The 22,176-nt window shown below is 41.2% G+C and overlaps 5 protein-coding genes across 9 annotated transcripts; 2 read left to right on the top strand and 3 right to left on the bottom strand.

Moving 5' to 3' along the window:
- Positions 1-1,501: 1,501 nt before the first annotated feature.
- On the bottom strand, positions 1,502-9,730 carry LOC113215263 (band 4.1-like protein 5). 2 transcript variants are annotated; one of them, XM_026434865.2, is made up of 15 exons: positions 9,395-9,730; positions 8,793-8,897; positions 8,509-8,551; positions 8,256-8,432; positions 7,991-8,154; positions 7,633-7,868; positions 7,377-7,516; positions 7,165-7,282; positions 6,777-7,072; positions 6,565-6,660; positions 6,290-6,475; positions 6,080-6,140; positions 5,905-5,971; positions 4,451-5,080; positions 1,502-4,177 (listed from the first exon to the last, which is right to left on the bottom strand). In XM_026434865.2, exons 1-15 carry the CDS (start codon positions 9,548-9,550, stop codon positions 3,872-3,874), a joined length of 2,781 nt encoding a protein of 926 aa, XP_026290650.1. In that variant the 5' UTR covers positions 9,551-9,730; the 3' UTR covers positions 1,502-3,871. The 2 variants fall into 2 exon arrangements, with proteins under 2 accessions (XP_026290650.1, XP_026290651.1); XM_026434866.2 differs by lacking the exon at positions 4,451-5,080 and having other exon boundaries at positions 9,395-9,728.
- Positions 9,731-9,858: 128 nt separating this feature from the next.
- On the top strand, positions 9,859-12,521 carry LOC113215265 (SAP domain-containing ribonucleoprotein). 2 transcript variants are annotated; one of them, XM_026434870.2, is made up of 7 exons: positions 9,859-10,034; positions 10,508-10,604; positions 10,801-10,874; positions 10,976-11,272; positions 11,343-11,513; positions 11,600-11,671; positions 11,765-12,521. In XM_026434870.2, the coding sequence occupies exons 1-7, from the start codon at positions 9,996-9,998 to the stop codon at positions 12,023-12,025; spliced, it is 1,011 nt and encodes a 336-aa protein (XP_026290655.1). In that variant the 5' UTR covers positions 9,859-9,995; the 3' UTR covers positions 12,026-12,521. The 2 variants fall into 2 exon arrangements, with proteins under 2 accessions (XP_026290655.1, XP_026290654.1); XM_026434869.2 differs by having other exon boundaries at positions 10,508-10,610.
- Positions 12,522-12,711: 190 nt separating this feature from the next.
- LOC113215266 (oxidative stress-responsive serine-rich protein 1) lies at positions 12,712-15,921 on the bottom strand. Of its 2 annotated transcripts, none has more exons than XM_026434871.2 (3): positions 15,696-15,921; positions 14,919-14,998; positions 12,712-14,781 (listed from the first exon to the last, which is right to left on the bottom strand). In XM_026434871.2, the coding sequence occupies exons 2-3, from the start codon at positions 14,975-14,977 to the stop codon at positions 13,941-13,943; spliced, it is 900 nt and encodes a 299-aa protein (XP_026290656.1). In that variant the 5' UTR covers positions 14,978-14,998; positions 15,696-15,921; the 3' UTR covers positions 12,712-13,940. The 2 variants fall into 2 exon arrangements, with proteins under 2 accessions (XP_026290656.1, XP_026290657.1); XM_026434872.2 differs by lacking the exon at positions 15,696-15,921 and adding an exon at positions 15,088-15,307.
- A 92-nt stretch (positions 15,922-16,013) lies between these two features.
- LOC113215267 (39S ribosomal protein L17, mitochondrial) lies at positions 16,014-17,140 on the top strand. Its single transcript, XM_026434873.2, has 3 exons — positions 16,014-16,371; positions 16,478-16,763; positions 16,841-17,140. Exons 1-3 carry the CDS (start codon positions 16,132-16,134, stop codon positions 17,041-17,043), a joined length of 729 nt encoding a protein of 242 aa, XP_026290658.1. The 5' UTR covers positions 16,014-16,131; the 3' UTR covers positions 17,044-17,140.
- Positions 17,141-22,028, bottom strand: LOC113215264 (uncharacterized). 2 transcript variants are annotated; one of them, XM_052275595.1, is made up of 12 exons: positions 21,634-22,022; positions 21,291-21,302; positions 20,763-21,226; positions 20,411-20,558; positions 19,975-20,279; positions 19,433-19,622; positions 18,918-19,081; positions 18,219-18,346; positions 17,972-18,149; positions 17,734-17,893; positions 17,492-17,646; positions 17,141-17,415 (listed from the first exon to the last, which is right to left on the bottom strand). In XM_052275595.1, the coding sequence occupies exons 1-12, from the start codon at positions 21,752-21,754 to the stop codon at positions 17,158-17,160; spliced, it is 2,283 nt and encodes a 760-aa protein (XP_052131555.1). In that variant the 5' UTR covers positions 21,755-22,022; the 3' UTR covers positions 17,141-17,157. The 2 variants fall into 2 exon arrangements, with proteins under 2 accessions (XP_052131555.1, XP_052131556.1); XM_052275596.1 differs by lacking the exons at positions 18,918-19,081; positions 19,433-19,622 and having other exon boundaries at positions 21,634-22,028.
- Between the last annotated feature and the right edge of the window lie 148 nt (positions 22,029-22,176).

Raw genomic sequence — 22,176 nt, 5'->3', positions numbered from 1 at the left:
TGGAAGGTAAGGTCCTCTCCAGGACTCAACGCATTTAGCACATTCAGTGATAGTGAGGAGCGATATCTATAAAATATTCGTCATTTTGTCACAGCAGTCACACGCGTCTTCGGAGGAAAGATACTTTGGCGTTCAAGCAGGCGTGAAGCTCGTTGTTTTCGGTGAAGCAACGCAAACGTGATAGCCAAATCCTGTCAAAGAGTTTAGTGCTGCGGACTCCCGAAATTTTATCTATTGCTTCGAGATCGACGGATCCGTTCCTCAGAATGTACTCTCCCTGGAGAAAAAACAATTCTTGTTAACTGCTGCGAAACGAACCCACGGTTAAGAAAATTTTGTCGCCCTTGTTGTGTCGAATATTGTTGATGCGTCTTTTTGCGTGATATCTATGGATCAATACTTTTATAATTGAACACAATTTTTGGCTTGGGCGCTGGGCAGTGCGCGAAGGGAGCCGACTACTCAGAGGGCCTTTCTGGAATGAGGGCATTCCCTCGGGGAATTATTATTATTATCATTATTTGCCTTCTCCACTGCGAACAAAATCTACTTGGCGACTGCGAATGGTCCTTCCCCCGGCGACTTACCGCGCGGATCGGACATCGGAAGGGAGGCTGCACCGCTCTGACGACGGTACCCCAAGGCGTGCCGGGGGCAGTGGCGAGGGCGCACACGCCTCCGGGGAATGTCCACGTGCTGTAGTGCTCGCATGTGTTGTACGACACGGCGTCGAGGCACCCGTTGATCTCAATGTCTCCCTGCGACACATGCACTTAGTGGGGGAATTCCCTGGCTGATCAACCGACCAACTCCATAGACTACATGAAAGAAATTTTACAGGGGTTCTCGAAAATGTGTTGAGAACGGGGGCAAAAACAACACAAAAAACTCTTACCCATGCGATTGTTTTCGCTTCCTTGTGGTTATAGATATTTGCGTTGAGATAGCTATCGCCATTTCGTGTATGAAAAGAAGACACATTTTTTAGCTCAACGTTTTGCTTGACATTCTTGCAAGTTTCTATGAGATGGAAGTAAATAGAAAGGCGTGGCTTATACGACGCTTTGGCCGCTGAAGCCTGCAAAACACGTAGCCATAGTGACATTTCTGGTTTACTACACACCTTCCACGCATGAAAGGTCGAAGTGAAACGCACGTGTCCTTGCACCATCCACGAGGCGAGCACGGCCACAACCAGAAGGGGGCGACACGGACGGGAGGGAGACATGTCCTGGAGGCGTCGAGGTCCTGCAATGCCGCCCCGGGGTCGCTTTGCGCCGCTCGCGACCCGACCGGACCCGACGCCCGTCACGCGTCATTAGGCTCGGCCGCCGGGACGCTTAGCGGCCTCCTCCAAAAGTCGTCAAGAGCGCGCCGGAAACGCGGCTGGTCCAGATAAATACGGCCAATGACCGCAACTCTGTCCGCTAATCGAGAAGGTGAGCAGCGCCCGCGCTGAAAATGGTGACGGCCAAATAAATGAAATGATGAACAACTGAAGTATACAGGTATAATAGAATTTATTTGACAATTATCATAAACATTTAAGGACGGATGTTACATTTAAGGCACTAGGAATACATGGATACACTCACAGTACATAGTGCGAATTCAAAAAAAACTGAAAACTGATTTAATTGTCTACATGGTAAGGTGTACATCAACACAATACTGATAATAACCAACAGTAACAGTTGAAAAACTTACTAATATTGTATCAAGTGTAAAAAGTTAGAATTGCTGAATTACATGGGAATTTCACATTTCCCAAGAGGAAGCAAGAATAACAACTAACGAAACGGTTTAAGTTTTATAAAGAATTTTCATTTGTCAAGAGGTACATGAATTGGACAAGGTACAAATCAAAATGATTCTGTTCATAGAGTCCAAGAGATGGCACAAGCTATTAAGAGCACAATAATTCCTGAGAACTATTATTTTAAAATGTAAGTACTGGCTGTCTTTTCAAACTGGTAAAACAATACCTGAAGTATAAACCAATAGTAAGTAAAGTCACGCAAAGAAATATTTGGATCACAATGGTATTGATACAATTAAGCATCTGTATAAATCTGGTCAACTCATGTAAGATAATCGCTCAGATACAAACTTTTAGTTGCAGTCTGTCTGATACCTAACAGACACAAAACAGATCTAGGTAATATACAGAATGCAATATTGCCCTATATAGTGCAACATTTTCAGCCATCATGTTTTGCATTGTAATTGTAATATAAATCACAAGATAGAAAATGGAAATAGACAAATTTCTGTTGGATAAGAAACAAACAAAACCAATGGAACTGAAGCAGACTCTCTACATCCATACACAAGTCTCTGCTCCAGAGTTTAACTTTACAGCAACAGTAACACCTATGTAACTTAAAACTACATATTAGAGACAAAAGTACTTGCGACAAATAAACTAAGGATAAGTATACTCATTTACAGTAAGCTCCAATATTTGCATTTCCTTAGAATCCTGGTTTACATTTCAAAAGGACAAAGGCAAAATTGTAAGTGTATGACACTTTTAATATACTCTATATCACAAATAGTAATGTTTTGAATAGGAACATGGTGATCCAGCACAGCTCTTAACCAGTTTTGATTAAGAGTTGGTTAAATAAAGTTTCCAAAAGAAAATTTAAAGAAAAAGACAAAAACAAGTCCAAAATTTGGCCATTTTGAATTTTTAAAATACTAAAATAAAAATGATCCTTGATTTAAACAAAGATAACTGCTAACCAGTAATATATTGACACATCAATTAATATTTAAGAAATCACAGTCAACAGAAATTCATTGCTACAAAACCAAAAGCAAAATATTATGACAAACTTTAACACATTTCATTCAGTTTTTCTGTCACTTAACACATTGAGTCCCAAGGGGGGTGCCAATCACGGCTAATTGTGCCCATACGTGTGGTCACGTGAGACTCATCGTGTTAATGTAAGTCAAAATAGTTACACTTGAAAGAAATAAAACATACACATGTCTGGTTTGCTACCAAAATTGAACTACTGTACTTGGGCTGGACTGGTATTTATTAGGCACCATGGACAAATTTAAAAAAAAAACAAAAAAAAACAACACACAATACCGCTTTGCAAAGAAAACAACAAATTTGTTTACTGCGTTTCCGAAAATCATGAACGCATATAATACATACTAAAGATGGATTTTCAATTGGAACGCTGCGACCGTAGTTGGGGCGAGAGGAGTGGTGCATGGAGGGTGGCCTAGCCTGTCCCACCATCCCAATTGATCCAACTCAGCTTGCAGCATTCCTAACATAGACCCACCTTTAATTTGTTATACCCATGGAGGCAGTTCAGTTTTAAGGCAAGAGTTAATAAAAACTGATTTAAAAACATATTTATAATTGAATTCAAAAACTTGCAGGGTTCCTACGACTGCCTTTCTATCTCCGACAGAAATGGTGGTGTAACATAACATTGACAATCAGATATAATAAAATATGATAAATAAAAAAACAACACCTTGATACCACAATCCATGATATATATGGGATTCATACTACAATGGAAAGTCACATTGGAATGGAGTGTTAACAATCAAGTCTCATTTAAAAAGAAGAAATATTAAAATATACATATAAATATTTATAAATTACTAAGTGGCATGCACTTTAAATACTTTGAATGGAAAAGGCAATAAAACTTTTACATCTTCCTATGGATGGTTAAAGGATATAAACGTACAGGGATTATCATAAATTTTGTATCCTTCCCTGAATATCGATAGTAGAAACAAAAATTTACATCAATAGAAAATACTTTCCATGCAATAACATGTAAAATTAATATGATTTATGGGTAAATGGACGGGAAAATCACATATATGGCTACAGCTGAGTTGTAATTACTGTTTTCCTGGTAATAGAAGATTCTTTGATCATCTTCGCAGCCTGTTGAGCAGCGCTAGGCCCTGAAAGGGATTCTGAGGCAACCAACCATGGCGAAAGTTGGTTTAATGTTGCAGGTGGGGTTGAATTAGATATGGAAACATTCGATGCAGAATTAGAAGTAGAAGTACTGATGGGTGGAGCACCATCTGTTACTGTGGTTGCAGCAGTAGGACTTGAAAGATTTGAAGATGAAGCTGTAGCTGAATTACCTTGTGTTTGGTCACTAGCTACAGAGGCAGTCTCCTGAAATGAAAAAGGAACTATGAATTAATACTAGTTATTAAAACAGGGTCTGTTATGGCAAAATACAGGATTTAGGCCATTAAGTTCTACAGAGCGTTTTTTACAAAATAATGTTAAATACTTCAGTCAATAATTACTTCCCTCCCCCCAATTTTAACTGTTTAGCTTAAGATACATTTTGCAACAAAAAACATTTCCAAAGCACACACATGCTCCAAAGTAAAGCCAATATAGATGCGAAAACTTCCCTACATTATGAGCTGAGAAGCTTACCTTTTTGACCAAAACATCTGCATTAGCTACCTTCTCAGAAGGTATTGAAGTGACCAAAGCAACTGGAGCAGTAGGAGTATCCTCAGCTCTCTCAGTGTCTTTAAATGGATTAGTGGTGTCTGGCCTGACCATTTTGGGAGAAAGAAATGGATTTGTTTTGTTTTTGTCTGAAGAAGAGAATGGATTTGAGAATTTCATTTCTTTTGGGGAAGTTGGAGAAAAATGAGTCTTAGAGGAAAATGGATTAAAAGGATTTGTGCTATAAGGAGTTGGCGAGGTTTTCTTCTCAATAGGGTCCGGTGTGCTAGGTGGGAAGAATGATGGGGATAATGGCGAGGGTGATCTGTTTCTCTGAGAATGGGTGGAATTGTTCACAAGACTAAGTGGAGGCGGAGGTGATGAAGCAGTTGATAAGATTCTCTGCTCAAGCTTTCCTCTCTCCCCCCAAGAAAAGTGTGTGACAGTAACAGGAGTGGGAGATCTTGCTTTGTCTGTGCGCTCATCAGATGCACAATCTTCTTGATCCTCTTCATCTGAATTTGAACTGCTTTCCTTTCCAGTTGGAAGGCCTCCATTTGAACCCTGGGTGGTGCTTGATCCTGAGAGAGCTAAAGTCAGCTTGTCTCCTCCCTAATTTTCCCAAGAAGCCAAGCAAAGGTGGGAAGACAAACAAACAAAAGATATAAGCACAACAAGCTCTTCAGAAATCCACAAATATAAGCAGCATCCCAATTTTTAAAAGCTAAAATCATCAAAGATGAAGATGAAATTTTAAAAACTTTGTCACTTTACACAACCAAAAATTTAGATTAAACAAAGAAAGCAGCTTAGACACCATTTGTCATGAGCAAACTGCTGTACTTCCCATTTGATTATCCAATAATTAATGATCCCAAAAAATTCAAACGCAGAGAAATACAAGCTGCATTTGAGGTGAATCAGAAACTAACCAAAGCAAAGACATAAAATGATAAACTCTCATTTCCATATTCACAGGAAATAGTTAGGTTCTAGATAAAAATTTCACAATCACAGCAAATTAAAGCAAACTGAGACTACAAAAAAAATAAAAATTACACAGAGTAAGATGGAAAGGGGAAAAATAATCTAATAGCTGCTCAGTTCTAGATATTGACATTAACAATACGAGACAAATAAAATAGAAATAGATTTTATCTACCAACAAACTCACCCATGATTTGTATCTCAAACCTTTAGCAGCATGAAAGGAATAAATATCTCAGAAATGGATCAAAACAACTTTTTATGAAAAAAGTTGGAATTAGGTGGAAGATACTTTACTTTTCAATGCAAAATTAGGGATAGGACTTACATTTTAAGGTTTTGGACAAATTTTCTCCCAGAAATGAAACAGTGAGGTTTAGAGAAATACAACAATTGCTGCTAAGGATGAGGACACAAACAGCGATGGGGAAATAAACAAAGGCACTTACCACTGAGACAAAAGTTGCGCTTCTAGTGTCGATAGGAGAGTCCAAGAAAAATTTGTGCCCAAGCTCTCTGAAAACATATTTAGAGAGTCAATTCAAACAAATATTTTTGCTTAAGATAGAAGTTCTATGTGAAATAGAAACTCTTGGTGCTCTGAAGAGGTAGAAGACGGCTTACCCATTAGTAATATTCTTTTCTACATCTCCAATATTGGACAGTTTCCCTTCTTCAACTTTAGCTGCAAGGCAAAAAGAAAAACAATGGCAGATCATTGCTTACGAGGTATACACTTAAGATTGCTTTCTAGCCCCAACACACAACACATGATTGACACTACACTGATCAACAGTTCAGTATTTCTTTACAACACATATCTGTCCACAATACCTTTTAGGATATTGCATTTGAGTTGATCAGGAGGAATAGGACGAGCAGGACCAGCACTGCTTGGAGTACGTTGATTATTACGATACTTTGGTAATGGAGACAAAGTGAAAGTCCCACCAGACACCGCTGGACCAGCCATGGCTGTGGATGCGAGGCATGATGGATTGTCCCCAACAAGATCCACATCTTTACACAAGAAATATGCAAGTAAGGGAGAGGACGAGAACGCACAAACCATGCTTCAGGCAAAAAAAATAAAATATAATCACACCTACCTTCACTGATAGAACTTGAATCATTGGGATTGTCAGCATTCAGAGCTGGGCTTTCCTTAGCAAGACTTTTAAGAAGTGTATCTAGCCTTTCCTCAGCTGCATGTGAGCAAAAAAATGCATACATGGTTTTAATCAATACAAGCTCAACCATACTTTAAAAAAAAAACCACCTTCAAACAGTCTTGATACAGTTTGGTGACAGTTAATCATACCTGGGGATGAGGCTTTCCTGCGCTTCAGTGTTCCGGACAGAACTGGGCTCACAGGATCATCAGAGGTATTGACCAATGTGGCAGTTGGCACATCAATTTGTTTAGAGGAAGTTCCATCATGATTCGATGAGCTTGAATGAAGACCTCCAATCGTGCTCAACCCACATGCTTGGGTCTCCGCAGGTTGAGGTGTTGCTGACCCAATGCTACGAAAGCTACCAGTGCTGATTGAAGAGGGGGCAGGAGCTGTAGAAGCAGTGGCAGTTTCGGAATTCTTGGAAGCCCCACCGTTCCCTCTGAATAAAAACATAAAGAAAATAAGGTTTAAAATATGTTTAAATGAATATAGATAATACTTACAAAAGATTAAATTATATTAATAACAAACCTCTGACGTTCACGCAGCACGTGGGATTGTCTGCGTGCATAGCGTTGACTTGGCCTGCGCTCAAATTGCACTGTCCTTCTGGCACGATTTTGTTGAGTGGTTTGAAACTCAGTTTTACCTGTGAAATTTTTTTTAAAAAAACGTTATGAAGGAAATTGTAGTTTTTTCTGATGCTGATGCTACAGCAATCATTGTATGGTATTTCAACTTACCACTGTATCGAAATCTTGATCCCATACGGAAAAAATTCTGGCGTGCTGATAAACCTTTGGCAGGAGTTTGTAAGCGGAAAAAGGCATGATGTTCAACAGCGCATTTCCACAAGTGTTTACAAGCTTTTTCATTGTGAAGTCTGAGGAAGAAATATGAGATCAAAATGAGGGGGAAAAGGACGTAACACCTAATGCAAAATTTACCGCAAAAGCAAAACAAAAAAACAAACGATATTTAATGCACTACACTACTTGCCTAAATACAAAAGTATGTTCCTGCTCATGACCTTGATCATCATCCTCTACCACAACTAAAGTCAATTTCTTCTTCTTAAAATCAAGTTTTCCAATTTTGGGCCAAAAGAAAAGACCAATTTTTTGGGCACCCTCAAAGACCAAAATGCCAGTGGGTGTAAGCCCCAATGAATATTCGCAGCTGTCTTTGCCCAAAACCGTATGATTATCAACTCCATACATCTCCAACCATTTCACCTAGTGATAGGTAAAACATAATATTACTTTGTGAAAAGAAAAAACAGGATAAACAGACAGTAGAATAAAATAGTTCAACAGATGTGGAACTATTCAAAAGAAGAAAAATCAGGATAGCTTACCTTGCACAGGTAATTGCTTTCTGCCTGAGCAGGACTTAAGCCCTTGCATCGTTGATATTCTTCAAGAACTGCTATCTCAAAGTCCTCTGTTTGGCTTGGCACAAAACGGAACTCTGATATAAAGGCAGGAGTATGCACTCCTTCTTCAAAATCACCTAGTTCAGCTATAAGACAGATAATTTGAAAAAAAAAAAAAAAATCAGACTAAAAGTCATATGTCTGTAGTATTTTTGAAAGTAATCAAAAAACTGATACGGCTACTTACACTGCAAAGCCAGAGCACAGAGCTCTACACCAGTTTGTAGGGGACATTCTAAACGCCCTTCAAGAATATCTTGCTTGAGCTGTAGAAAGAACTGATACCTTGTGAGCTCTTCTCGAAGCTGGCTTGGTTCTGATGAGTAAAACTTTACTTTGAGGAACAAAGTATACGGTGGTCCAACTAGAAGAACAAATAATTCATTAGATTGATTGAGGTTCATAACATAACAGAAAAAATGAGTGAGGAAAATACCTACTTTTAACTTGCTTTTTCACTGCTTTAGTAGGATCCAACCAGTGCTAAGGTGAAAAAGAAAACAAAATCATAATTCTCATTATTGCCATAGAAATAAAAATAGTGTGGCAGTGGACCAGCTCAACTCAGCAGGGCTTCTGCAAATAGGATAAGTCTGAAGCACTTGTGATGCTTCTTTGTTGAACCACTACACTCTCCTTCTCTCTCCCTTTCTCTTTTCTGATGACCTGAAGTGTGTTGAACAGAAATATGCCACAATTTTGGACAGTTTGTCTGGTAACCTACCTTTACATTGTTGGCATCCGTGTACTGAAGTCCGAAATAGTCCTTTTCAATTAGATCAAGGGAATAGAACACCTGCTCATAAAGGTCACTACCAACAGCCTTTTTCTGAGAGAGATCAAAATAAATTTCTATTATTAGACTACAGTTACATAGCACAGAAAATCAAAATCAAAATAAAGCAATCAAATTTATATAACAAAACTGGTACTACAATTAATGAATAACTGGTTTAAAAAATATGATGAAGTACTGGCATGATAAATGTTATAGAAATAATTATGTAGAGCCAAGATATTGAATGTGGCAGATTTACATCAGATAAGGTATCAAAACACCTCAAATTTTGTTAGATAAGTTCTATGGAGTGGGAATAACCTAAGATTTGCCACTTGACCTTAATAGAGTGTATGTGAAATACAATATACATGACGAATTAATTTTGAATTAATTTATTAGTTGAACAGTAAGATTGTTAAGATAGAACAATTAGAAATACTGTTCAAAGACAGCACACGTCTCTAGAAAAATAAAATGACTGTGTGGTAGTGAAAGGGAGTACTTAATCCCAATGTATAATGTAAATATACATTGCATTAACTTACGGTTAAATCCACGGACAGATCTGTACCATCTAGTAGGACAACTTTGCATTGAACAAGATGTTTATTAGGAATGAATCGTTGATTAGATCCAGATGTGTTTTGAGATGATGTTTTCTGAGCATTTCGGCCCTTCCGTCGGCTGAGAAACCGTAACATTTTCGGTTATTTTTTCAAGGCCCTACTTCCATACGAAGTTCTTCTATGCAGTACACAACATCAGTTGTAGCGCTCCACACACATAGCTTCTTGAAATAGATGAAAACATCCCAAAGCTTTCAAAATGTACCAAATCTATGACACATTGCCAAATTCTAAACATCAACAATCCGCAAGCTGGAGCTGCCCACAAACGATTGTTGGTTGCGATCTATCGATACATTCGATTCTTCAACCTAATCGACTTTGAGAGTGACTTCTCGAAGATTTCTTCTCCTTCCGCCCGCCCCGTTCCATTTTTATTCTCTCTGGTCAGGAATCCCAAGTCCAAGTCCAAGTTATCCAGAGATTCAGAGAAGTCCAGAAGAATTCCAGGAGAGATCGGAGAGACCAAAGCAGTTCATTGCATTAATTTTCTGAAAATTTGTACTCCGCGTATTCCAAAATGTCTGACACTTCTTTAAAGGACATTTCTAAGTTAAAGGTTTGAAACATAGTTTACTCCATTGAATTCACTAAAGGTTTCAGCAAAGCCGGTTTGTTTACATGTGAGGTTAATTTTGTAGCCGGGATTGCGTTGCTCGTTATTTCACTCTTTGTTACTAATATTGGTTTTATTTATCGCGTGATTCTTTATCTCCATTTAACGTCGATGTCAACGACGGTTTTGCTTTTAGAAATTCAGGTGCCATTGCTTTAGCCAGAAAGAGAAGCAGAGAAGCAATTCTGTCAATCAATATACTCAATTACTATGCCACTCGATTCGATTTTCTGCAGTTTTTATTGTTTTCTGTGAAGGCGCAATTAGTCTTCCCTTAATTACATTGTCTTTTGCATGCTGTTATTACACCGCTAATTCCATCCTAACCTCACACTTTTCTTTCACTGGCGTCAAGGCAAAGCAAGGGACATTTCACAACGATTTCTATGTTTACTTTTTGATTATTACTTTTTCAGGTTGCTGATTTGAAGCGCGAGTTAAAAGTTCGTGGGCTCAGCACTGTCGGGAACAAGCAGGAGTTACAAGATCGTCTTCAAGTTGTCTTACAAGATGGTACAGGTATTTTTATAACGATTCATCCAATGCACATGCGATACTTAAATAAGGAGCTCTATTTGCTTCCAATCTGTTGGGAGACCATTAAATCTACTATCAGATCATGTATCAGTGCATTTGATGACTTGCTTGACTTGCTTATCATATGTTAGTTCACATACATTTTCCTGAAGGCTGGTTATTTTGTGTTCAGATTCATCATTACTGTTGGACGATACTGGTACTGTGGACACTGAGGACATCCTAAATGAAGATGATGTGCTAGCTGTTAGTATTCAGACTTCATTCAATCAGTATTCTTTATATTCTTCACTTATTTTGTTTGCTTTTCTAAATTAACATGATTGAAATGTATACTTCTTGTATAGGACGAAGATGATTCTAATACCATTGCTACACCTGATGAAGGAAGTGCCTCACTAAAACGACAGCTGGATGAGGAGCTAGATGATGAAATTGTGACAAGTACACCTGGAGAAAAGGGAAGTGTAGCTCAGCCGCAAGATAATGGGCCTCCAGCAAAAAAAATCACATTAAATCGGAAGGCTATTTCTCAGCAAGTCACTCCAACTCTGTCAGAAAAGTCAGATGGGGAAGAAAAGAAAGATGAAAAAGATGATGGGGAGAAGAAAGTTGTCAAACTGTCAGAAATCAGCATGAAAGAGGTACACATCGTTCCTTAAAATGTTGAATGCAGTGCCTCTTCGCTAAACTAATCCCGAACTTTCTTTGCAGCGCCTTGCCTTAAGAGCGGTTAAGTTTGGAGCCCCAGCTTCAGTTGAAGCCAAGAAAGTGGCCCGTGCTGCTAGGTTTGGTGAAACTGCCTCAGCTGATTCAAAGAAAGAAGCTAGAGCTGCCCGGTTTGGTTCTTCAGCCTCCTCTGTCACATCGGCAGGCAATGTTCCCGTAAGTTGTCAAAAAATTGTAATCATCTTTTCAACACTAGTGTAGGTTTTTGACTGTAAGGCTTAAATGCTCATTAAATATTCCAGGAAGTAAATGTGGATCTACTGAAGAAGAGGGCTGAACGGTTTGGTGTCCAGGCTGGGAGCAAAATAGAACTGGTAAGATCCCTGAATAATAAATTAAATTTGAAGCTTCAAAGGTATGTTAGTAAAATTGTTGGTATTTATCTTAATGAGACATGTGTCTTTCAGGTGGAGATGGAAGAGCGTAAGAAGAAGAGGCTAGAGAGATTTGGTGGATCGTCGACACCATCTACAACATCCACAACATCCACTAATGGTTCCTCTAAAGTCATAACTTCAAAACCTGAACCAGTTGCTGTGTCAACAAAACCCGGTAGGGTTCCAATCACTGCACCCTCGTCATCAGTATCTATCAAAGCAAATTTGGATGATAAGAAGAAAATGAGAGCTGAGCGTTTTAAAAGCAGTACTGCTGTGTCTGCAAAGTGATTTTTTTCTTTGTAATTAAATGACGTGTTCCTTTTTAAGAAGTGAAAGGCTAATTTTTGTTTTTTATTACTACTGGATATTTCGGTACCACATCCTTCAATTCTTTTCTTACTTGATTTATTTAGAGTGTAAGTGATTCAATAATGTATTTGGTCATAGTTGCAAGTGGCATATCACTGAGAATTTATTGATCTTCAATAATGCGTTCTTTTCTCTCCGTTAGGTTTATTTTCCATTTTTGAATTTATTATAGGTACTTTTATCTTATTCCATACCTATTATGAGGAAAAAATTGGTTTTATTGTAATTTTTTAGTCTATGACTTCAACAAACCTCACCTGATTTCCTTACCGAGTGTCCACAAACTTGTAGCATAGCAGGCATAGCACCTGGTGTAGCACATAACTGGATGAGTTTGATCTATATTGAACCATGGGGTGAGATTGTCAAGTTTCAGTGTTCTGTTGTATGTATTAAATGAAATAATTTCTAGTGACCGTGTTTTGTATTTCACTTGGTTAAATTTTCTTGTTACATGTCTGGGATGTGAGAAGTTTCATGCAATGCAATATCAGGTTCAGACAAATTCCAAGTGTAGTGCTGAGTTCATTAATGAGTCTGACATACCTATTGTCACTTCAGTAGGTTATAAATAAATATAAATAAATAAATCAAAATGAAACAAATAGTCCATAAAGATTATTTTATTTGTAACTTGCATTTCAGTATTCTGATTACAATTTGCTGCTATGAGAATTGATCTTGAAACATTGATCTCTAGACAAGAGTGGATGAGAAATATTTTTTAAAGAACTACCTGATTAGTGTTCATGAGGTAGAGCACCTAGTCAGTACATAGTTTAAAAAATAAAAGCAGCAACACAAAATCTTCCAGGTTGTGACATTGTAAATTCTCTTCAATACACAAATTGAGAGCTCTACTTTATTCTGATGTTCAAATACTTCAGTCTTGTTTCTTATGTCTCCTACTAATACCTTGATGACAATTCTGGATAATATGCAAACATCCAGATCACAGTTACCCACTTTCAAGACACGTAGCACAATACCTATGATCGTGGGTGGCACAATTTTTCAATAAACAGCTTGATAAGCTAAAAATCCTCTGTGTTGCAAAAAAGAAAAAAAAAAGAAAACAATAGAGTTCAGATGAAATTAACAGAAAAATCCCTAATACCAATTAATTATAAGATGAGTTCAAGAACACCCAAAGTTGTCTACAACAGCTAGAAGAAAATGACCTAGAAGAACAAAATAAGATCTAACATTTAGATCATTTAAGAAGTTAATTTGGGTCACCTGTGCTGACCCTTTGACCATTATTTGTTTTCTAAAGAAAAAGAACAGATCTTAAAGGACACATCACATCAAAACATTGTTAGAGCCTGTGTGTACAAATGCTTAGTAACATGAATAAACATTGCCCAAGTGCCTAACAAAAACTTAATACCTCAAGAATTTCCTTGAAATTCATATTAGTCTAATGATTATAAAACAATTATTTACTGATACATTTGATTGCCCAGGATGATTCCGTAAAGGCAATTTCAATTCACCGAACAAAATAGAATAGACGTTGACAACTCATAGACTGGAAAAAAGCAATTTTACTAGAAATTTTCACACCAATCCAAAAGGGATATAGTTTGGATTGAAACTGATTTGACACTCTTTCATGTAAAGATAGGTGGACAGAAGAAACAAAAGCAGTTGAAATAGGACTAAGCTGCCAAAAAATGAGCACACATTTTGAGAATCCCAACACGGTTGTCAATAAATTGAGTATCACTTCAACATCATAAAAGGTGTGGTGAGCTTGTAGTTCTTTCATTCATCTGTGAATCGTTTTACACCACTGATGTAAAAAATGTTTGTAGAAGATCAGCAATACCTCCTAAATATACATATTTTCTGCCATATGAGACATTTTGCGAGGAATATGGACAAAGAGATCGAAATAACTGGCTAGCTCATCAATAGTTACGTCATCATTTCCAGTGCTGACATGACTGTTACCAACCATTCTAGCTTGCTGTGAGCAGGAAGTTGACTGACCAGTTGATTGGTGTAAAGAGGTTTGTCTTGAAGCGAGTGTATTAGTAGTATCACTGATGGGGCGAGACTTTGAACTGCTTTCCTTCCTATGATCTTTCTTCCTCTTCACAACCTTGGATGGTTGCATTGTTCTTGATGGAGGGGTACTTAAGCGAATATTTCGGTAACTTGTGGCTGTGAACTGTTTCGGTTCCTTTATTTCTTCGGATATTGACTTAGATGGTCGCAATCCACCAAAATCAGTATGTGCTACAGATGCACAAGCACCAAAAACACTACCTTGTGACTTAATAGGGCCTAATGGTAATTTTAAGACTTCACTGGGTGAGTCAGAGGTTGATTTGGTATCCAACCGAACTGGGGAAACTGATGGAGAAGAGCTTTCAACACTCTCCTTTCGTGGTAAACTTTCAAGCTTTAGGACAGGTTCCCTTAGAATCCAAGTTTTAGAACGAGAAGAGCCAGGTTTAAACCGACTCTTTTTAATGATGCTGAAGTTTTGTGAATTACTTAATGAGGATGAGAAAGGTTTGTGAACAAACCGCCTTCTGTTCCATGAACTACTGGTATTTGTATCACAATTCGGGGCTTTTTTGTTACACTTACATGACTCTCGGGGGCAATCGTCCCCCAGAAGAGTTAGAGACTCTAATGTGGGTTGTGACTCAGATTCCAGCAAGCTGAAAAAAAGAAATTTTAAAATATTTCAAGTGTTATAGAAGCAAAAAGTGACCAGCAAAATTAGCAGAAGTTTTAAATAGAAATTTTTTGAGAGACAAGATAGTGAGCAGTAGAGACAGGGCAATTGATGGTATACCTTTGAGAATCAATTTCCAGTTTCTGAAGGCTTTTGGGTAGCAGGTCATCTTCAGCCATGTTGCTCAACAATTGAAATATCTGGGGGAAAGAGCAGCAATGAAAATTAGAATGACAATGACACAATGAAATTCCCCTATAGTGTACTTTTACAAAAACTATGCATACACCTGTACTTAAATGTTCATACATCTACCGCTTTTGTTCTGAAATGTACTAAAGGTCAGTGGCTCACTGCTTTGTTGCAGTAGACATATGAACTGTTAGTGTTAACAGTCATTGTGACATGTAAATTTACTGAGCACAAAATAAACACACTTTACAATGACTTGTTAAAATAGCTATTCATGAAAACAGACAACCCCTGACAAGGGGTGACAAATAAAGGAGTAATGACCCACATCAGGCCCCAATCTGCAAACAATAAGACCAAGCCAAAATAATCTCTACGCCCATGCGTTCAAAGTAGAACGCATATCAAGTGGGGTCTCTCGAAAGCTACGGAAAAGAACATGTCGAATGGTGCTCAAAAAGTACGATTAGAAGTGGAGGTAAATGCGTAAATCGACAAGCAATGCGGAAGTACAGTCGTCTGCTTGGCTCACGTCAAAAACACGTAAGTGGATTGACGTAGGTCCTGGACCAAAACAACATATTTTCGAATATAACCTATCGGTCAAATTAAGACAACTTAAAAAAACCAAGTGCCTAAATACTACAGTCAACACATTATTAATCTGCAATACGTTAAGAGAATCAAGATTACAGCCATATTTACCTCCAAGGACAGATGGAAACACGCACAGCAATGACGATGATTTTGGATGAGTTAACACTTATATATCACACGGAAAGAAACAGTGATCTTACACACCTATCGACAAAGATCCCAATTTGAACTCGAAAGAGTACGTAATTCTAGCTACTTCCTAGAAACTTTCTGTAAAATTTACATTACAATAGCCAAAACATCGCGCAAATGTATTCGCCATGATGAATTACAGAAGCTTTTTGTGACTCAGGGCAGAGATCCCACAACGACAAACGAAAGACTCGAAGAAAAGCGAGACAATCGTTCTTGTTTAGCTCTCGATCCTTGTTGTTGTTGTTGTCTTCTGCAGGCACTGCAGTCCACTTGCCCTGATCAGGTTATGTTTTTGTGCACAATCTTTGCTTAATTTTGTTCGTAAGTTGAAACTTCGAGTTCTGTCGTCATGCGGTTAAATAAGCCAACGCCTCTTCGCCCGTTAATTCACTATGCGGAACTATCAAAATTGGTTTCGCGGCTTAAAATCCCGGTTCATTGGCACGTGAAGAAACTTCGTCGCGGCGATGTACCAGGACCAGAGGGACGTCTATTGAAACTGAGGGCATCTGTAACAGCCCTGTTTAAGTACGAGAGAATAGAAATGGACTACTATCCTGCTGACGAAGCAAGAGGATATGCTGAAAGGGTATGATTGAGTATCATTTTTTTAAAACTATTTTTAATGTAAAGTACTCTTACATTGTAGTTCAATAATTCATCCATTCTTAGCGAGAAAGTTTTGTCTTTTTCAGTTGATTTCAGAAGCAGTAAGGAATGGTCCCCAATGCCCAGAAACTATGGAAATGGCAGACTGGTGGCTCGAAGAAAAGCAACTTGTACACAAACTTTTCAAAGTTCTTGTACCTCGATACCAAAATTATCCAACATCCTATACAAACTTTTATAGAGCACCATTCTGGTACTTTTCGGATGGTTTCCAGCCTCAACTTAATGAAGAGTACCCAGACAAAGAGATCAATGAAACTATTCCAGCCTTTCGAACGGTATCTTATCCGAAAGGACTTCTTGAGCTTAAAGGTTTGTATTGCATTTTAAGTACTGTTGCTTTCAATCTTTGTCACAATTTTAGTTATAATATTAATTTTATATTACAGGAAATCCATATCCCCCAATTTTTCCTTCAAAAGTCACCAACCCGCGTTCAATCCAGAATGTGCTGCTATCTTCAGCCAAGGACTTTTATAAATCAAAAGAGGGAGGATCTGAACGATTAAGTAATGCTGAAAGTGGCAGAGGTATTGAGTTTGTTCCCAACGAACCAAAGTCAGATGAAAATTTAATAGAGTCCTCAAAGTGAGTTAAAATTATTTTACTCACATTTCTTTGTGTTTTCTTAGTGTTAGTGCTTATTTGATAATTGTGTTTATTTCAATAAAACTCATTTTCTAAAGCAATTTTCTATTTCTTTTCTTTATTTTAATGAAATGACCAAATCCATCAATGAAACTATTAAACTAGTAGATATGAATGTCAATATTGTCAGTTCTGTGCATCGAGTTCTGGTTAAATGCTTGTGGCCCCTCTTACCGGAGGAAGAATATGTGCTATCTTGTATCTGGGATACTTCGCCACTATTTTGTTCTGAGTCCTGGAACTCCTTAGGGTTGGTTCCAATTATATTTGCAGACAATCCATCATATCCAACAATGAGGATATTATCCTCCATTTCCTATCAATAGCAAGAAGATGTGATTAATGCATTTGTGTTTGGGTAAACAATAATCCAATAATTGAAGAAATTTCACCTTTTGACAGAGGCTTGTTTTTAATTTTTTGGACTTGGCAAGAACATTTAAAAACCATTTTGGGGGGTTTCTTTTGTAATTCAGGTGTTTACTTGTGAGGAAAACCAAGACAAGAGAAGCCAGAGCTAAAACAATGCTCATCCACTTCAGCCATACTGTGGAGAGAGATCATGATTTTTCATTTTACTTTCAGAAAGGGAATTAACAAAAGATAAACCGAAACATGTAAAATTGCACATTACCATTATAATGCCTCTGTTGAATAGATGGTGTTGACAAAGCTGCAGTGATATTTTGGTTTTCTTGCTGGTACTTGCTGATTGCAACAAAATGAAGCTGCATGCTATCATTATTCAAGACTGTGTGGCATTGAACCATCCATTTGTGAATATTTTTCAAAGTCTTACAGAGAAAATGAAATATTTTAATATATTGTTTGAGTCATCAGTGAATTTTTAGAGAAGACTCCACTCCACTTACCTGGACTCTGTAATCTCTTGACTTAGAATATATTTGAATTGACAGAGAGCAAGTTTCTGAATTGTTTTGAGTATTATGCATGCATGGCATTTGAAGTCTCAGCGGAAACTTCAAAGTTATTGTTCTATTGGCATTTACTTCTAATATTGCGGGTTCCAAAATGACTTCAGCACCTAGACTGTTTTTAAATAGTGTATCTGTAGACACTGACATTGCATACTTGAATTATTTTAAGCTAAATCCATACCTCAAGGAAGAAACTGAAGTTGCTGTTGCATTACCAAAGGACTCATCCAAATATTTTAGCCAAAACTCCATTCGTCTCACTGCATCAAACCAGTTTGGATTCCACTTGATGTTCAGATGGTTCCATTCCTACGTCAAGGAAACAAGGGAGATATAGAGCACAAAATTAACTTTGAGCAATGTAATAAACCGCTTCTTTAATTTAAATTATCGCACTTATTGTGGCGGGATCATTCAGAAAGTGCGTCTGACATCTGCCGTTACAAAATACCGAAGTTCAGCTCATGCAAGATCTCTTCGCGCCTGCTAGGTAGGCAATTCATGGAGCACACGACACGCATGCACTGGGGAGTGGCCTACCCTGAGTCTTGCAGGCGCCGAGCTCGCTGAATGATCGAATGAAAGAGAAACTGATGTACTTTCCAGATGATGCATACGAAGAACAAGAGCTGTTTTCAGTTCAGTGTTTTTCGGTCGAACTTACACAGCGCGGTTAAAAGCGGACTTTCGTGCTCTTGCCGATGATCGTCGCCGAAAAAATAATCCTATACTTTGATCTGGGTATCATCTACAGCTCAGAATTAGAAAAAATCTATTTCTTCTATTTTTTAAAAAAGAACTACTAGATTTTCAAAAAAGGGATGTGTCCACTTTCTTGCCTGTGCCAAGTGCCATCGTCAGTGTCTTATAAGAACATCACCTGGAGTAGGTTCCCAGTGGCGGTCAAGGTGCCGTTGTGCAATGACAGCCTCCCTATGTCCATCTCCAAGGACGAGGCCGGGGAACGGGCCGAAAACAAGGCGCTTCGTACCTCGTCAAGCATGTCGGATGGATAATCTTGAGATGGTGGCAGGGAAGGCGACTCTGCATGTGTTATATTCAGTTAAGAATGGGCGCTCCCCGCTGGGCAAGCGCGCGCTCACGCCCGCGTTGACAGCACGGCGGGCGCGGGGGGAGCAGGGAGGATGGAGGAAGTAGGAAGAGGACACCGCGAGCGAGTAGGCTACGATCAAGGAGTGCTCTGGTGCTCTGCCTCCCCGCTCCCCCCCCCCCCCCCCCCCCCCCCCTCGCCCGCCGTGAGCGCGGACGTGAAGCGCGCGCTTGCGGAGGGTGCGAAAGTGACGATGAAAGTGGATCGAGCGTGAACTCACTGTCTTCCTGGTTGATCATTTGTGACAACCAGAACAATCCGAGAACGTGAGGCGTGAGACTTACCGGCGCAGTCTATCAGGACGTGGACCATTCGCTGCCTGAATGTGGCGAAGGTAAGGAATTTCGGATCGGGAGCGCGAGGGTGCCGCCAGGACAGGAGAGTGACGACGCTCGTGTTGTTCTTGGCGTGGAGATCTCCACTGCCGGCCTTGAGGGCGCCTTGAGCAGTCACCGACAGCCACAGAGGTCGGAACTGCGAAGTGTGGATGTGAACCAGCGGCACGTAAAGCTCAACGTTGGGCCGTACGGTGCCCCCCCCCCCCCAAAAAAAAAACAAACAAACAACAAACACCAAAATATTTTCTGCTTGTCCTATTCGATGCCATAAGCAATTATTTTCCATTCACCCGCGGCGGGCGCGCATAGCCAATGCGGAAGCGGAGCGGCCGGCGCGCCCCCCAAAAGTGAACGCGGTGCGTACCGGGTAAATCGGGGCCGATTTCGTTCGGATTTTTTGCGCTGTACTCTAAAAACCAAGGTGAACCGAAAAATCGACTACTCCGCGAATCTATTTATTTTAAACACCCTACTCTCCATGCTCTCACCTGGATGTCGGACAGGAGGGCGGGTGATTTGGCCACCGCCTGGCGGGAGCCGGTCTTCTCGTAACCTATGGCCCAGCTCTTGGTGTTGAAGTCTCCCCCGTAGACAACGTGGTACTTGGGGTCGTTCCGCTTCAGGTGCAGGCGGTCGGAGACGATCACTTCCACGTCAGTGGAGGCGCGGGCCCAGAACTGAAGCTGGCCGTGGTGGTGCGCAGTGTGCGACCAGTGCATCGCCAGGCTGTGGACGTTGGCGTAGCTGTTCTCTACGTGCACGAGCAGCGAGCGACACCCGGGCACACCGAGGCCTGCGGGCAAGAACGCGCACCGCGCAACCAAAGACCGGGGTAAAATCAAATTGACGCTACCGCTGCAACCTTTGTCATTCGAGCACAATTTAGGCCTCCTGATGCGACCTCCGCGACGGAAGAATACGTACCAGACTTTTGGCGGGCGTCGCTGGCCCCGGAGTAGCACACCGTGAACGCGACGTCTCCGGGGACAGTGCTGCCGAAGCTGAACGTCTCCACCTGAATGGGCGTGGTGGTGGTGTAGTTGAAGAGCAGGAAAGGTTCGCTGCGCCCGGCCTGCAGAGTGCGCGTCTAATTAATTGTTGCACCTACACTGGAAACACAAAGGTGCTATGTCCGACCTTATAGGGGTTTGAAACTGAACATTGCTTTAGCACCTCTGCCCCAGAAAGGTACGAATTAACATCTTTTTTTTTTATTGTACAACAAGCCGATATCAGAAAGCGCTATCCTCGCCGCAATTGCTGCTGAGCCTAATACCGGTTGAGCGGTGACCTCCAGACGGCCGGTCGCGTTGGCGCCGCTACCCCCCGGCGTCCACCGCAGCCACAGCTGCAGGTCGCCCTCCTCGAACAGGGGCGCGTCGGTGGCGGGCGGGGTCGCCGGCGGCCCGCCGCCCCTGACGTGGTGCGCTCCGTGGACGAGCAGGCGAGACGCGTTGGCCGCGGCGCCCAGCACCAGCTCGTAGTGCTGCTGGCCCGGCAGCGCCCGCGCCGCGCTGCCCAGCATCACGCGCGCGCCCTCCGTGGCCGTCACGTTGACAGCCAGCGTCCGGGAGCCGGGCCAGCCCGGCGTCGTGGGCGTGGCGTGCTCGCGCCACAGCAACTGCGTGCTGTACCCCAAGCCGTCCGTCCGGGACGCCTCCCCGTGCGCGTAGAACGTCCTGCAGCGGGTCGCCTCAGTGGTTGTGGTTGTGGTGGTGGTGGTGGTGGTGGTGGTGGTGGTGGTCGTGGTTGGTGTGGTGGTCGCGGTGGTTGTGGGTGGTGGTGGTGGTGGTGGTGGTGGTGGCGGGCGTGGAATCTACCAGACATTTACAATTGTGCGCAAGTTAGCGGCGACAGCAGCTGAGACGCACACTCGAAAAATCGAAATTTTGCGAAACAGGTAAAAATTACTTTCGTCAAAACCCTTTTTTAGTGGGTGACTCAGAAAATTTCACCTTGATTCAACGTGAACTTTTGTAACAAGTCTTCAATCACCGTTAGATCAGCTCAAACTAGAGAAAAACCTTGACATGTTACGGACCAAATAAGTTTCCTCTTGTGCCGAAAAAAAAACAAACAAACAATTCTCGATTCTATCAGAGATTTTCCGGATGCACTGGTGCAATGCTCACGGGACCGCGTCTCACCCAGGTCTCCCGCGGCAGTGGTGGTGCTGTTGGTGGTCGACAGGGCCAGTCCCGGCGCCGACAGGCAAAGCGCAGCGCACAGGGCGCGGAGCCAGTGTCCGAGGGGTCGCTGCCAAGCCATCTGTGCTCAGAGGTGTTTTAGAGTCTCTTTTGGCTCCAGCCCGGTCCCGGCCCGTTGGTCCTTCCCTGTCGAGCCGACACTCTGCCGGGGCGGGCCGAACGCGACGCCTTGCCCGTCGACGACGCGAGTCAACTGCAGGGAGGACAGCGCAACACACTGAGATGTATGCCATGCATAGAGCCGTCTGCGGTGGCCTCCGAGTTGGTGCGATGGAAACAGACGCAGCCGGCCGCTACTCGCGGGACTCCGACGGCGACGCTACTTCGAACGCCTGCTTAGACTTAATCAGAGCCGCGTTCTGGTTCTGCCGCGCAGCCACACCGAGCACCAAGAACAATCCTTCTCGCTCGAGTCCTCGCTCGTATTCTTTCTCCGATGATCAGAAAGGACGGGTGGGCAGGGCGCGGCGGGCAGTGGGGGGG

The sequence above is a fragment of the Frankliniella occidentalis genome, unplaced genomic scaffold (genome assembly GCF_000697945.3).
Source record: "Frankliniella occidentalis isolate FOCC.00 unplaced genomic scaffold, Focc_3.1 Scaffold683, whole genome shotgun sequence".
In the NCBI taxonomy this organism is placed as follows: Eukaryota; Metazoa; Arthropoda; class Insecta; order Thysanoptera; family Thripidae; genus Frankliniella; species Frankliniella occidentalis.
Note: the sequence above shows the minus strand (reverse complement) of the source record. Positions and strands in the feature narration are given on the sequence as shown.